The sequence below is a fragment of the Rhipicephalus microplus genome, chromosome 3 (genome assembly GCF_043290135.1).
Source record: "Rhipicephalus microplus isolate Deutch F79 chromosome 3, USDA_Rmic, whole genome shotgun sequence".
In the NCBI taxonomy this organism is placed as follows: Eukaryota; Metazoa; Arthropoda; class Arachnida; order Ixodida; family Ixodidae; genus Rhipicephalus; species Rhipicephalus microplus.
The window spans coordinates 163,977,755-163,994,041 of NC_134702.1; the positions used below are offsets into that span (position 1 = coordinate 163,977,755).

Here is a 16,287-nt window from a genome sequence, read left to right on the forward strand (position 1 = left end):
TATCACGAGAGCAATCATTTTGCAGAACTAGGCACGTACCTTTAGGTTTTCCATATTTATATAACACTGGCTTCTTTTTAAAGTAATCTTGAAACTAAAGTGGATTGGGACGGTCCCTCTGAACTCTACCAAGGCGGTGTATTCTGGCCACAAGGCAACATTTTACTCCAAGGGTTCTTTTTCGAAGACATCATTTAGGGCTTTACGTCACAACTCGTATTCTGTTAGGTTCTCGTATTCTTCGATGCCGAAAACGACGATATTATTCTTTCGGCCCCACTCTTCTAATTCGACAAGCTTTTATTCATGAGACTTTACTGATTTCTCAATGTTCAAACCGCTAGTGATAGAAGGTCAATATAGAATCAGCTTCACTGATGTTTCTTTTACTCTTTTTTCAATCACCTTCATCCTCGTAATGTAGGCCCTATTAGATTTCTCAGTTTCGTCAAGCCTTTTCTTTACTTCTGACAATTCACCTTTTTTATTCACCTGACCCTATAAAATGTTTTATAACAAATCTTCAAGAGGCACAACAGGATTACCTTCAAGATCTCCACAAAACAGCTTACAAACATTGAAGCAATCACTCACTAAAACATTAGTCGCTGTGGGTGTCACAATAGAACAAAAAAAAGATGTTTATTTCTGTGAGAGAGTCATAACTAACCTAAAAGACGCAAAGATGAGGCATTTTGAGTGCCCTGTTCCTTGTGCTTTCGCCTTGGCCGCTGAAAGTTTCTTGAAACCGCTGCGTATTTATAACGGCCTTCCCTGATGACATGATGCAGCGGATGGGGGTGAATCTATGAACAGGTGATGGTGCGTGCCGCTTCCGGAACGTGACGCATTGCACAACCAGGTGTAACAATCCAAGTCAACCATCAAAACTGGCGACGACAAAACAAAAAATGACAGCATATTCACTGATTAAATGATGAAGAGTGGAGCGAAGCTGTGTCCGCACGACGCTGCCGCGGCGCCCTTCGGCCTTCCGTTCTTGTACACCGGGATCTTGCCGGCGCGGCCGCGCAACTTCACAGCACGCTTCTGCCCCGCGCGCTCGCACATCGGGGTTCCGTCGTACATTCATTGCGTGCGACGCAAGGATGGACACATGGACGGACGCACGGATGGGCTTAATGACGGATACATGAATGGATGAACAGACGGACTGACGAATGGATGCACGAATGGCCGCAAGCAAGAATGAGCGGACGGCCGGATGCACAGATGAAATGACGGATGCTTCGCCCCACTCATCATCATTCACTCCATGGATATTCTGATATTTATTACTTATCATGCAAGTAACGGCCTTTAGTATCGTACCATTTGCATTTTTCTGCGTACAAGTATTTGGTTATATGTACAAGTTCTGCCATCTACGGCAGGTTGAAGAACAAACGAAAGGTGACTACATACCATTACGACGGGACGCTCAGCCCATGCCTTAAGGAGCTTCACTCCAAAAAAACAACAAAAAACACGATCGTTCGTAGCAATAAAGTCTGAAAGACGAAATGACGATGCATTTTATGTGCTCTTTTCTTTGTGCTTTTGCCGTTGCTACTTTTCAGGAACATGGTGCAATCGTTAGGTTAACACTCACAGAGCAAATTTTTATAGCTCAATTACGCACAGGGGAAATGCACCACAGGCACTACGTTGGAGGTCGAAATCTAGTACCTCTACATATGGGGAAGTGGTACAACGGATGTCAAGCGCAAGCAGGCCATTTTTTTTCGATCAACTAACTCGCTAGCAGACGTTGCTTGCATCGGCTTTTTGAGACGCCACGGGCAGGAATGCCGATAGAAGAGGGCGGAGCAAGCGTAGGTTGGGAGACGCTGCCTGCGTTGCGTTGCGAAGCAGCAGAGCGAGCGTAGGAGAGGAGATAGAGGGGAAAGGACAGGCACGCGCAAAGCCAGCGCAAGCAGTTGGTATACGACAAGTGTTGAGAGTAATGTGCAGATATTGGTGAGCGGGAAGGAGGAGAGTGGCGCATGCGTAGTATGAGTTCGAACAATTGAGCGTGATATACCCGCGAGCAAGAGGTTGTCCGCGTCTAATAACGACCTGGAGTCATGCAATGTGATTTGTGTAACCAGCTGTCAACAATCTGAATTACGTTGCGAGAAGTTCGTTGAATGCTCCCAGCCCATTACGACGGGAGCAGCCCTAATTAATCTTGACCATCATGCATTCAATCAATCAACGGAGTAGTGAATTACTAGGCCAAATAGCATTTGCAACGGGTCTCTTTCGTTTTTTAAGATCATTTTCGGGACCTTCGACGCAACAAATTTTGGTTTGTCTGTCTGTCTGTCTGTCTGTCTGTACATTTGTCTGTTTGTCCACTCTTAACGGCACCGGGTACTTGAAACGGCCAACCCCATCTGCAGCGCCCTCCAATATTGCTCAAGGTTTAGCGTTCATACTTGTGCAATTGTCGATTAAAATGCAATTATTGCGCACGTCTGGGGCACCATACAAACACGTATACATTCTGCATGTGCGTCTTTTACTAGAAAAACATACATAAGTAATTTTAAGGACCATAGCGCTTATCGCGCTGCGTTGACCGTGCAACGCTTGCACGAAATGGCGAGTGTTTCGAACGCTTTGCTAAGACGAGATGGTGTTGGCACCTACCCGTCGGCTTGCTTTCTACACATTATCACCTCTGAGAGGGTCGCGCACACCTGTCTCAGATCCACGCGCTTCTTTTTCCAAGAAAACTGCCAGATGGCGCTCACGTCTCACATGTGACGGGACTTGATGCGCTTGCTCGCCTCCACTGCATGATCGAGGCACTTGAACGCAGCGCCTTCAGAATACCATTCACCAATTTTCTTGCGCAGAACATCAAATAAATGTTTTCTTCACTCTCTTTACACGCAAGACTATCATATTTTGACGACATTTGCAGATTAACATTCAGATACGGGGCCAATTCTTTTATATGAGCGCACGTACGTAGTAGCTTTCATTGAACCAGATTATGCGACATTCCTCCGATTATGTGACATAGAACTGTGAAACAGAGCAGCAGGATGTTTTGTTTCAGCTATATTGATTGATCTATAGCATTGACAATTTTCGAACCTTAACAAAATTATGAAAATACACGCCACTATGTACACGCTTCGCATTTATTTCACCGCACTCCTGAAATAAAAACAAATACGTCATTTTCATTCAGAATCCATACAACTGCCAAAGTACATTTGTCAAAGCAAACCCGTCCCTGCCCTGTTTTCCTGACAGACGCAGCGCAAAAATGCGACAGCACCACCTGCGCGAAAAAAGCAAGTGCGATATTGCGAGCAGTCTGTCGTCATTGGCCCAGCTTGCCACAAAATTTAGCGCAGCTCTCTACGCACACCACACAGGATAGGCACGTCAGTTGGAGGCAGATAGATCACTGACCACTTGCGGACGTTATAAAACGCAATGAAGGCTGCAAAAGCGCAGACCACTACACAGTGTGAGCGAGAAAGTTTGATTGGAAAGAGCTCATACACATGGAGTTATGGTGCAGCGGGAAAGAAATTCATCCGTCAAGTGATGCCACCGTCTTCCAGGGACGACTGCGCGGAAAGCACAGAGGTGGGAGGACGTGCCAGCTGTTTGAAGAATTTCGGCTCATATTCTAGAGCTCTTGAATGTCCAGCGAACAATGATACTCAATTAGTGTCAGCAAATGACGTAGTCACACTTGGACACTCCTTTTGAGCAGTCGTATCTGCAGTGTAAAGAATTTGATGTTTAAATGAGGTAATCATCCAGGACCTTTGCTTTAGGACACACGATTCGAAATGTGCAAAATTTGACAAAATCTGTCAAACTCAACGTTATGTGTCTGGTTAATGTTCCGCATAGAGAAATAGCGCTGTGTGTGTGGCACCTAATACTCCTCTTTTTTTACGTTGATCTAAAAGGTCGCAACTCATGTTCTAAGCTAGATTGTAGGTGCCCCCGGATGACACACACACACACACACACACACACACACACACATATATATATATATATATATATATATATATATATATATATATATATATATATATATATATATATGAGATCTAACAGACAGTAATGCTAAGGAATGTACAGGGGAAGTTATTAGAACCAATGAAATGTAAATAAGAAAGAAAAGTGATAAGCCTGCTCACGCCTGGTTACTTTTTAATCCACTTTTCTTTCTTCTTATTTACATTCCATTGGTTCTAATAACTTCCCCTGTACATTCCTTGGCATTACTGTCTGTTAGATCTCATTAATATTGCGACACGGAAAAACGAGCCCTTAGGTAAACACTTCTTTCCCTTACTTTATATATATATATATATATATATATATATATATATATATATAGGATTTGGCACAATGGGAGCGTTGTCAACAAGGATAAATATATTTATTTCCCAACAGTTTCGGGAGGGGAAGGTCCCCTCCCGAAACTGTTGGGAAATAAATATATTTATCCTTGTTGACAACGCTCCCGTTGTGCCATATCCCATACCTTCACGAAGACTAACTGGCCCATTGAATTATTACTCCCACTATATATATATATATATATATATATATATATATATATATATATATATATATATATATATATATATATATATATATATATATATATATATATATATATATATATATATATTATATATACATACATATATTGAAAGACGCAAGCAGGTTGCACTAGGCAGGCCAGCAGCCAGCAGGAGCGTTTATTCCACACTGACTGCCTCGGCCCAGAACAGTAAGGAAGAAGCCGAACCGCGATGATGACGGTTATGTACAAGTGAGGACGATGAAGTACGATAAATGTCCTTACACTACTTTGCCCCCTCTTTCGAAGTGGCCAACCTGGTCGCAACTCGAAGATCAGCTGAACGAGTAATGAAAGACGTTATGCGTGACACGTGAACAATTTCCGTGCTGCGACGACGGTGGTCAGTGACGGACTGGAGCGGGTCACAATATAGCTCACTGGGAAAGTTTGTCGCAGAGCGGTTTATGGACCAACGTACCGGTGAAGAAACTTCTCACAGAGCCCTGACGCCCGCTCGAGTCGGTGTCTATTGTGAGACCTCATCTTCGGAATGATATGTCACGTCACGTTTTTTGCTATCGCAGTGACGCTTTCGTTCTTCTTGAGTGGCTTCCGTCTTGCGCCGAGCAATTTCACGGCATTGTGCGACTCGAGTCAGAACTGTTCTAATAAGGAAGTACTGGACGGATCTGGTGCAAAAAAGAATGCCGTGTCGAAGACTGAGGATTCAAATCATTCATACACAATAAAGAAATTACTGTGGCCAGTAGATTTTTGTGTTGAGGTATTACATGCGAAGGTGACAAACGGTAAAATATTGTCCCAGTTTCCTTTCATCCGGGCGTAGGCACATGGAGACGATGTTAGAGAGCGTTCGGGGAAAGCACTAAGTAAGGCCATTCGTCTGTGGGTGGTGCATATAAATGGTTTTATGCGTTGTTCTACAGGCCCGTAGGACTTCCTGAAGGGCGTGCGAAACAAAGGCTTTGCCCCGGTTGCCCAGAACAACGCAGGAAGCTTCATGACACAGCACGATGGACTGCAAGAAGTCAGCGACTTCTGTAGCAGTACTGGATCGAAGAGACGCAGTCTCGGTGTATCTTGTCAAATGATCTACTGCAGTGACGAGCCAACGGTGACTATTAGACGTCATTGGCAAGGAACCATAAAAATGAATTCTGTCAAATCGAAAAGGTGTTGTTGGACAGAGAAAAAGCTGTAGGAAACGGGCGAATGGGGACATGCATCGCTTACGGTGCTGACATGACGCGCACAAGCCGACGTAAGACAGTTATACTTTATGATTAAGGTGATGGCGGAGGTTAAGGGAATGGCATTACCGTGCAGCAAACGTGCGTTGTGGACAGCGTCTTGTAGTTAAGCGGGATAACGTTTACCTTCAAAACCATCAAAACTGCTACGGTTTACGAGCACCAGCTGCGGTTTACGAACACCAGCTGGGGCGGTGGCGCCACCTATTAGATGGTTAATAAGTTAAATAACAGTGAAAAGGAAAAGACAACGAGAATGTTTGCCTATGCCACAGCGCGAAGCATTGTTAGAAGTTTATTTTAGTAATAAGAAATGTAAATAAGTATTAACCACACACCAAATGCGAAAACATTTGTGTTGCCAATTTGTTTACATCGATCTTGGAGTTAGGCCTAAAGGCGTTCGAAATGGGAAGCTATCTCAAAAACTACGCCAACTTATCTGTAATACTCGGTCATCAAAGCTAACTGAAGGCAAGCGAAGCCATTTCAAACAGTCGTTTGCTGCGAACAGGGTGAATCTTTCATAAACTACGTCAAAATCACTTCGAAGCGTGCGTCTCAGAGCGCCGCCATGTTTACATACGCTACGTACACTTACGCTACCATGGTAACCTTAAATCTGAAAAATACCACACCTACTGTAAGCGCTACGGGTGACGTACGTATCTGTGCATGCACACTTCCATTTCAGTAACACGGTACGCCCGGTATCCAAGTAAGCCCGGTATGCTATAACTGTCGGTATTTGGCTACCGACGTGGACAAGCCAGACCGAAAATAGCGGGTTTTGATGCGGTCTTAGGTCTTTCAAAAACCTAGATGACCAGCAGCATGGTCATCCCGAAATTCTTCCATAAACGTGAGGAATGAGTGGCCGGGAAAGAACTGGCATCTACTTGTGACCCGTGGGATGATGTATATAGCGTTCGAGCACACCGTCGTTGAGGCGAAATTGTCAATTGATATGTGGGGTTTAACGTCCCAAAACCACTATATGATTATGAGAGATGCCGTAGTGGAGGGCTCCAGAAATTTAGACCACCTGGGGTTTTTTAACGTGCACCCAAATCTGAGCACACGGGCCTACAACATTTCCGCCTCCATCGGCGAAATTGTCAAAGCTGGCGTCTGGAGCGGCTGCTGGATGATTTAGTGATGTCTTGAATGCAGTCAATGAAAGTTCGACAGTAGGAGTCGGTCCGCTGAAAACAGATTTAAGATAGCGAGGCAGGTTGTATTGGTCCAGGGAGGCGATCGAGAGGTTTCGTGAGGCAGGCAGGATGTTGGAGCTCCCAGGATGTGATGCCAAGGACGTATTGTTGAGAGAAAGTGAAATTTGGTATCGGGACAGCGTGTCGGCATCTTGATGACATTTGCAAGACCTATATGTGATGGTAAAGTCATACTCTTGGAAGCGCAGCACCCTGCGCCCTAGATGCGCTGATATATTCTCCATTGAAGACAGCCAACACAGTGCTAGATGGTCTGTGACGATAGTGAAGTGCTGACCGTAGAGGTACGAGCAGAATTGCTGTATCGACCAGACAGTAGCCAGGCACTCTTGCTTCGTGATTGTGAAGTTCATCTTCACTGTCGATAGAGTCCGACTGGCGTATGCTACAATCTGCTCTTTAGAGACGGCATCATGTCGCAAAAGAACGGCTCCGATACCTTGCGCGCTCGCGTCAGTGTGAAGAGTAGTAGGCGCTCTCTCGGCATAGTGGCGAAGCACTGGTCTTGAAGTCAGGCATTATTTAAGGACTTCAAATGCGAACTCGAAGTCGTCAGGGCAAGCGAAAGGAGCACCATCGACTAATAGCTTATTTAGGCAAGCTGCTATTGTCGCGAAGTTGCGTAAAAACGACGACAGTAGGACGCCTGGCCTAGACAACTGCGCAACGCCTTTTGGGTGGAAGGCTGAGACAACTGCAATACAGCGGCTATTTTGTCAGCATCTGGCCGGAAGTCTTCTTCGGAAACGACGTCACCGAGGATTTTATACTTTTACTGGCAAACGCGCACTTTTTGGTATTTATCAGAAGACCGGCGCCTAAAAGGCACTGAAGTACTTCGTTTATTTGTTGAAGGTGTTGGGTAAAAGTAGATGAAAACGCAACAATAGTATCTAAAAAACAAAGGCGGTCTTTCATTTTAAGTCATGAAGAACAATATATCTCATGCACTCAAAACTCGCTGGAGCGTTTCACAGGCCAAATAGCATTACGTTAAATTTGTAGAGGCCATCCGGCGTAGCCAAGGCGGTTTTATCTTCGTCAGTCTCATTCATCGAATTAGCCAATACCCCGATCTTGGGTCCAGGCTGGAAGCATGATTATCTCCTCTTAGCGTGTTGAAAGCGTAATCTATTCGAAGTATAAGATATATATTCTTGCGCGCGATCTTATTTAGCGCATGATAATTACCGCAGAAACGAACGGAGTCATCTTTTTTTTCACTAAGACGACCGTAGAAGCCAAGTAAGGGGAAGATGGCCATATTATTTTGCGTGATAGCGTATCAACTTGCTCTTCAATGAGTTTTCTTACCTGTTGCGAGACACGAATAGGCCGACGGCGTATAACAGTAGATCCATTGGTTTCGATTTACAGCCACGGGAGTTCGACTAAGTGGCATAGCACAGCTATCAAAGCAGGCCTTATGCTTAGCTAAGAGAGCCAATAACGCTGCTGACTGGGCAGAAGTTAGATCAGAACCGATGATTGCGGGGAGAGAGGAAGAACTCGCACCTTACGTGGGCAGTGACGATAAAGATGGGCAAAGTGCTGTGATGAGGTCACTAAAAAGGTATCTATCGTCCCTCCAGCCATTCCTTTGAGTAACATCACGGATTCTGCAGTTGTATTGCAAATAGTCAGGTGCGCGTGGTCATGGAACAAACGGAGCAGACAGGAGGTGACAGGAATGTCATAAGAACTGCAACGATGACCAGGCGCAGCTACGCTCTAAGGCAAAATGGTGGTAAAAGGGTGTGTGGTTCATCCTTTTGGAGACTCATGGGGCTGCCACAACCATCAATCTCTTTAAGGACTAACGGCACCGGGTCTAACAGCTGGTGCCCACAGACAGGCTCAAGGCACTAACATTTAGTCCTCATATTTACGCCTTAGTCAGTAACCGTTAGTCTTAAAATTCACCTCAAAGGACTAAAATTAAGTCCTCACATTTGCAACCTATAGGGCAAATATTAATTCCCACATTTACACTTTTACGGGCAATCGTTATTCCTTACAGTTGCACCACACCAAACGAACGGTTGATCCTCTCAGATGCTCCAATCAGATGAACGTTTTATCCCCAGTTCAAACATAGTTTTTTAATTTATTTTGCGCCAGGCCTAATACCTTTCTCGCCTGTTTTTCTGCGCAGTGGGCAAAAAATAGCACAGAAAAGAACACGCAAAAAAGTAGTTAGCCACGTATGTGTAACTGCTTTCGCAGTCGTGGCAAACGCAAAAGACAAAAGTGAGACATCGCAATATTTTATATTTTTACATACATATGAAGTTTATCCATTCTTTTAAATGAATTCACGGTGAAGTGTACAAGTACAGACTCATTGTCACATCTTGTTCACTCCTTGTGGAGCTCCTTCGGCGAAAGCGATGACAGGCATATCAGACGCCAGAGCATGCCTGTTATGTTCCCACGACTGTAGGTACAATAAGATTGTAAAAATAGTTAGACACACGTGACAGAAGATGACGATGCCTGCATATGACAAGTACGTGCAAGTTAGTATAAAACATGCGTGTAAACTATGACACACAAATAACTTTACCTTCACATCTCGCACAATCCAACTGTAGCTGCTCTTACAAAAGAGATGGATTACAGGCATCGCAGACGCCAGCGCACAGAGCCTTCAGCATCGTTGTGTGCTGAAACTTATTGCGCAGCCCACGGCTGTACAATAAGTATGTAAAATAATGAACCACACGTGACAGAGGATGAACAGGAATGCATATAAGAATTACGTGTGGAGTGAAGTAAAAACCCACGAGAGATATTACATGCTGATAATTTCACCGTGATGCCACACATCGTCAAAAACTAATTTAGATCCCCGTTGCACAACAGCTTAAAAGCGGCGGCCGCAGCCACAATTACGCGAACCACCGTGCCGATAATAGGTCGGCGCGTTCTAAACGAGCGACGTCGTTCAGCTCGAGCAAGCGAACACGAGACTAAACACGGCGCTGCACGCGGAGTGTGCTGCCAGCGAACTTCGAACAGGAGAGCGAGCGTACGCTTGGGCGTCGCCACGAACAGCGCTTAGCTGGTTTGGAGCTAGCGTCGAAGAATTCGACGAAAATGCAGCCCTTTTCCACAGACTTGAGCGAGTGCAGCGCGCAAACAAGAGTCCGCCGCCGCTGCCAACGGACGGCGCCGAGCTTGTTGCGACCGACTGATGGGAAAGCCAACTGTAATGGCAACCAATTTTACCTACGTTCCGACGCTAGCGAAAGCCTCGCCAGCCCGTGCTGGTGCACTTGCAGTGCACCACATACTACACAACAAAGCTTGTTACGAGAACGCGCAATGTGTTTTCGATGACTCTCAATACAGTGACGAGGTCTCAGCCAAATATCGTGAGCCCTGAGATCATTGCGGCGGCGAGGCAGGCGAGCACTCGATGAGCGAGCGCACGCGAGGCCGACGGCAACGGTGGCCAATATCCAGGTGGTCGCAAAGCACAGGCGAACTGCAGACACCCAAGCTGACCTTCGTGGTGCATTTCGTGCGAGCGATATACAACACCACCGAGCCCATTACCGGCAAGCGTCATCCGTATCGCACGCGCGACAAGTAGAGTAGAATATAGAATGATCCCCTACTGTGAAAGAATTCAGCGCTGATTTCTGCCCTGAGTCGGACTGAAGTAATGTATCCGATAGGCCTGCTGTCTTCCCGGCCGCCATATTGGGCTTCCCAACTGTTGCTGTCGTGTGCTGGCCATGACTGTTTTGAAGCCAGAGATATACAGCGTGGCGTGGTGACGTGTCGAGACCAGCTCCAGACTTCATGGGCGCGGCGAAACATAAAAGCAGCAGCGCACGATCACCCATGCGCACACACAAGCACCACGTCGTAATTCCTAGATCGCCGGATCCAGGTGGCCGTGGTCGAGCACTCCGAGCGCAACACAACGTGAACCGTCGCCAGCAGAAAACAGGGAAAAACGGAGCCTGGAGATGGGAGGACCTTGGCAACGTTTTTCGCACTGTATGCATTCTCGGGTGGTTAATCTCTTTGGAGCGTGTTTCGAGACTATGTGGTGTGCACGGGGCACGCTTCCCTCTGTGGTTGCTCCTCAACAATCTATCCGCTCATCGCGCGTGCCCATTGGGCTCCGTTACTCCTTTCCGGGTAATTTTGCCTTAGAGTGGAGGGCGTCATCATCAGCTACTTGGCTAGATGCAACAGCTACTACGTGTTCAAGACCAGGGCGCAGAGCAGAGTCTTTAGCGACAGCCAAATTGAACAAGAATGAAGGCGGATCAGACAGAGATGCATACGATATATAAAAGATGTGAACCACGTGTTCTTTACATGATACGACAGTGGAGGCGGGATGTAGAAAGTACCAGCCTAGGCTTAGTTCATGAACGCGCGTGCGTAGGACAATTATTTTGATGTGGTGACGTAAGCCGTCGATAAAAACACAAGCCGTACCTTTCGGTCAGGTCGGATGAGTCCGCTCTTTTCTCCACGCAACACAGGTCCTACATAAGAGGCTCTCACTTTACGGAGCCGCGAGCACAAGTAAATAAGTGGAACAGAAGCAGCGGCACTGGTCTCAACAAGCGCTTGCACAGGAACACCTTCAATAGTAAGTGACAACAGGTTGGCCGGGGAACCAAGAGGTACTTGTGATGATCAACATGACGCAGTTTTACCTCCAAAAACTGCAATCCTTAGGGTTCCAAGTGTCGTTCAACAGTACGTGGGAGGGGCTGAAGCGGCGATGCTGAGCGTCTGTAGGTTGGTGGAGACCGTCGTCTGGAGTAGCGGTAGTTTTGATGTTGACGCAGGGACGCTGTTGGAGACGTAGACAGGTTCCTGCGAATATGGGTGGGAGTCTGGACCATAATAATGGGTTCGTCGGTAGCGGTCCCGCTCGAACTCAGCATGGTGTCGTCGTTCATCTTGCTGGCGCTGACGGCAGTAACGAGATATGTGCTCTCGGATACCGCAGTAAAAACAAACAGTACGGGACGAACGCCACTGAGGATAAGAGGGTGGAGCAGGTACTCTATCTCGCACAGAAGCCAAATGACCACAAGTAAAAATCAGCGGGCCGAGATATTGCCGCAGGAGGCAGAATTGCAGCTATGTTCGCATAGGTGGGCATCAGTGGTTGATCAATCGATGCTTTTGGTGTCATCATGGAGGCCACATCAGCGCACGCGGGCAGCGGGCGCGAATGTGGCCAGATTCAGCAGGTTGAATGGTGTGGATGAAGTTGAGACGGCAGTGTACCGCTGCTGTTCCAGGTCTCGAAGCTCTTCACGGATGACCACGCGGATTAGCCCTTTCAAATCAGACGGAGGTATAAGGCGTGGATCATTGCCTTGTTGAAGGCGGAGCGACTGCAGTTTATCAAGGCGCTGGAATGTCGAAATTATGTTTTCAGCCAAAGTGGGATGGCAAACAGCTAAGGCGTTGAATGTAATTATGTTGATTCCTTTAAGGAAGGAGTCAATGCACTAGGCTTCCGTCATATCGCTTTTCGTACGGTGACAGAGGGCCAAAACATCCTCAAATTATGAAGTGCATGTCTCATGTGGTTGATGAACTTGCGTGGCCAGTTTCTGTTTTGCGGCTTCCGAACAACCTGACGAGCATTCGAAGAGTCGTCGCAGCTTCGTGGCAAAGGTCAACGAATCATCGAAGTCAATTTCGTGGTTGGAAGACGAAGTTTTGGCTACGATGGTCATATAAAAAGGGAGCTAACTCAATTTTTACGTTTTGGTCCACCGATTGGCTGAACTCACACGGTTGTAAAGCTCGAGCCAGTTCTCGACGTCATCACGGTGGGACCCCCGAACATGCCTGGTTTGCGCTGAGGACAGCTAACAGCGGACGAAGGCAGGGCGACCACAGGCATCGGTGCAAAGGGGTTAGACCAAGGTGTTGGTTATGTTATCTGCATAGCTGGGGCGAAGGGGGTGTGTGGCCAGGTGCAATCGGCGACCGGATCATAGCTCTAGGTGGGACACGAACGTAGGACGTCGGGATCTGTACCAGGCACCTTCCCCACTATGAAAGACGCGGGGAGACTTCACCAGGCAGATTGAGCAGGAGCGTTTATTCAGTGATGACTGCGTCGGCTCAGAACAGCAACGACTGAGTCCAAGCGCGATGATGATGATTTTGTACAAGTGAGAGCAATGAAGGACGATAAATGAGCCCACAATACACACACACACACACACACACACACACACACACACACACACACACACACACATATATATACATATATATATATATATATATATATATATATATATATATATACGCGGAAGAAGAGTAGTGGAGACGTCATTTCATTTCATCCATAAATAAACACATTCACTCGTAACAGTTTAGTGTAAAGTGCCGGGTACACCGATCTGGACGACCAAGCTCTACCGATTTCGTGACAGAGCAGACGCTTGGCAGCCTCGCCACTGCAGATACCAGACATGGAGGACGTAGGAGCAGGTCATAAGAACCTCGCAACTGATCTGCAATATGCACACCCGACAAGACAAGCTGGCTTCGGCACACCGGAACGTCAACCGAGGACCTTCTCGGGGAAGCCGGGTGACCATGTTGAAGATTGGCTCAAGCACTGCCAAAGAGTGAGTCGCAACAGCCACTGGAGAACTGCTAAGTAGCCCGAGAGCGGGCTGTTTTTTCTTGTTAGCACCGTGTCTTTTTGGTTCGACAACCACGAGAGTGCATTAACCACATGAAACTTTTTTGTGGACAAGCTGACGAGGTGTTTTGGTGTCTCGACTGTTAAGGTCAAACAGGCGCAGAAAACGCTTTCACGCAGAGCTCAGTTACCTGGCGAAACATGCACTACCTACATCTAGGCTGTTTTGAAGCTTTGCGGAATCATGAGTGCGACTATGTCTGACGATAAAGTAGGTCATCTCCTCAGGAGAATTGCGAGAGACGCGTGCAATTTTTTTATCACCAAGGAAGACCAACACACATCTTCCGACCTAAAGAACCACTGCCGAGCATATCAAACGCTAAAAAAAAGGAGAATCGTATCTGAAACTCGGATGTCTTGACAATATGCACACCATTACAAGTATGAACCTTCCATCGCAGGACGACATCGCTTTGGTTATACGACAAGTGCTAAAGAAGAACTGCCTAAACTTGCTAAAAGCTATATGTGCCTGATGGCGAGTCTCGGCCATTTCCGAGCTCTTTTCAACGGCAACACGCAGCACGTGCTGACTCGCCTTGCTTCGAGCGCAGCATTACCCCAACCGGCACGCCAAAAGCGATCCCCATCCCCACGTCGCCGCTTGTGGACGCCAGTACCACTGGTAAACCAAATGGCGCGACCAATGGGGGCGATGCCACAAAATCTTCCGCAAGACCCCCTCGTGTTGTAAAGGTTGAGAACAAAGTGAGTGTTTTGTAGACAATGTGAGTACACTTGCTTTACTTGATACTAGTGTTGGGGTTTCTCTAATGAGCATGTCTTTTAAAAATCACCTTGGGATGAAAGTAAAGTTTGCTTCGAGTCGGAGTGCTACGTTCTATGGTGTAGGGGGAGAAACGTTGAGCCCGGTCGATGTTTTTTCTGTTTTAATTTTTGTAGGAAATCATATGTTAGGAGCTTAACTAACAGTGCTTGCACATGATTGCGTTAGCGGTGTGATTTGTCTTCGTACCATCTTGACCTCTTCATTGACAAAAGATACCACTGATGACAGCTCGACCGCGTTTTTCGTGTCTCAAGACGTCTGTTTGGCCCCGCATACCGCAATGTTTAAGCGTGCAAACTCTTCACGTTCCGGTGTGGGTTCTTGCTACAATTTAGCCGAGCTGAACTTTAGTAACGCATTTAGGAAAAACGTTATTGTGCTTCGTAATCTCATGCTCACCGTCGATGGTTGTGCCAATTTGTGGACTGTGAACGTTTCCCCGCAGCCCATATCTCTGCCTGCAAAACCTAAATTGACAAGCTTTCAAGAGCAAAATACTCTTACCATACGGTTACTTGAACTGTCGGCAATCGTAAAGAAATCCCACACCTACTCTTACCCCGACTATTCCGCAGCATTGACCTCATGATCAAAGAGTAACTTCCTTCAACTGAATGGTCTCTGCTGCAGAAGGTGCTCGCAGGTTACGCCTTAGTCTTTCACTTAGCCTAAAACGAGACACATACCGTTAAGTCACCGTCTTCACGTATGCGAGACCACATTTATATAGGTCAAGCACCACCTATACGCCAGAAGCCCTATCGCATATCGCTTTCCGAAAGGAAAGTCATCGCCAAGCAAGTTGAAGACATGCTAAAGAAGGGCGTCATGCAATAATAATGTAGTCATTAAGCAGCTTCTGCCATTCTAGTCAGCAGGAAGGATAGCTCTTGGAGATTTTGCGTAGATTGTCGCCGCCTAAATGTCATTACAAAAAGACGTCTACCGCTTGCCGCGTATAGATGACGCCGTGGGCTTTCTGCATTCAGCCTCCTATTTTTCGTCTGTTGATTTGCGTTTTGGGTACTGGGAAATTCCTGTACATCCCTCAGACAAAGATAAGATGGCCTTTGGAACACCTGATGTCCTTTTGGAGTTTAACGTTATGCCCTTCGGTTTTTACAATGCTCCAGCGACATTTCAGAGGTTTATAGATAGAGGACTTTGTGGACTAAATTGAGAAACTTGCATGCACAACCATTACTTGTCACTTACGTTTGAATGCTTACGCGAAGCTTGGCTGGTTTTAAACCCAAACAAGTGCATTTTAGAGAACGTCAAGCCCTTAAGTTAGACTTTCTCGTGGACAGAAAAGGCGTGCCACCAGACCCACCGATGACCACAGTGGTTCGCCACTTTGAGCAATCACGAACAGTGAAGGACCTGTAAAGTTTTCTGGGTTTGTGCCATTATTTCGGCGGATTTATCAAGAACTCCGCACCACTTGCCTCCCCACTGATGTCTCTTCTTCATAAAGACACACACTGCACTTGTGGGATGATAAAAGTGTGGTGGCATTTCAACAGCTGAAATTTTTATTCACTTCAGAACCCATCCTGAAGCATTTTGATCCTGGCGCTTTTAATGAATTTCATGCAGATGCTAGTGGATTAGTTGTTGGTGCAGTGCTTGTCTAACTCTGCAACAGCTGCCAGCACGTCGTAGCATAAGCGAGTCAGACACTGACCCGAGCAGAGAAA

At 46.5% G+C, this 16,287-nt stretch overlaps 1 protein-coding gene across 2 annotated transcripts in view; it reads left to right on the forward strand.

Annotated features, from left to right (window-relative positions):
* The window catches only part of LOC119170555 (monocarboxylate transporter 12), a 118,594-nt gene that overhangs the window by 35,653 nt on the left and 66,654 nt on the right, over positions 1–16,287 (forward strand). The window contains exon 1 of one of the 2 annotated variants that reach the window (XM_075890439.1): positions 3,442–3,612. The exons of the other annotated variant lie outside the window; for it this stretch is intronic. Coding sequence (XP_075746554.1) covers positions 3,457–3,612 — 156 coding nt within the window. The 5' untranslated portion in view covers positions 3,442–3,456. Of the gene's footprint in view, positions 1–3,441; positions 3,613–16,287 lie in introns of those variants that run through there. 2 annotated transcript variants of the gene reach the window in all.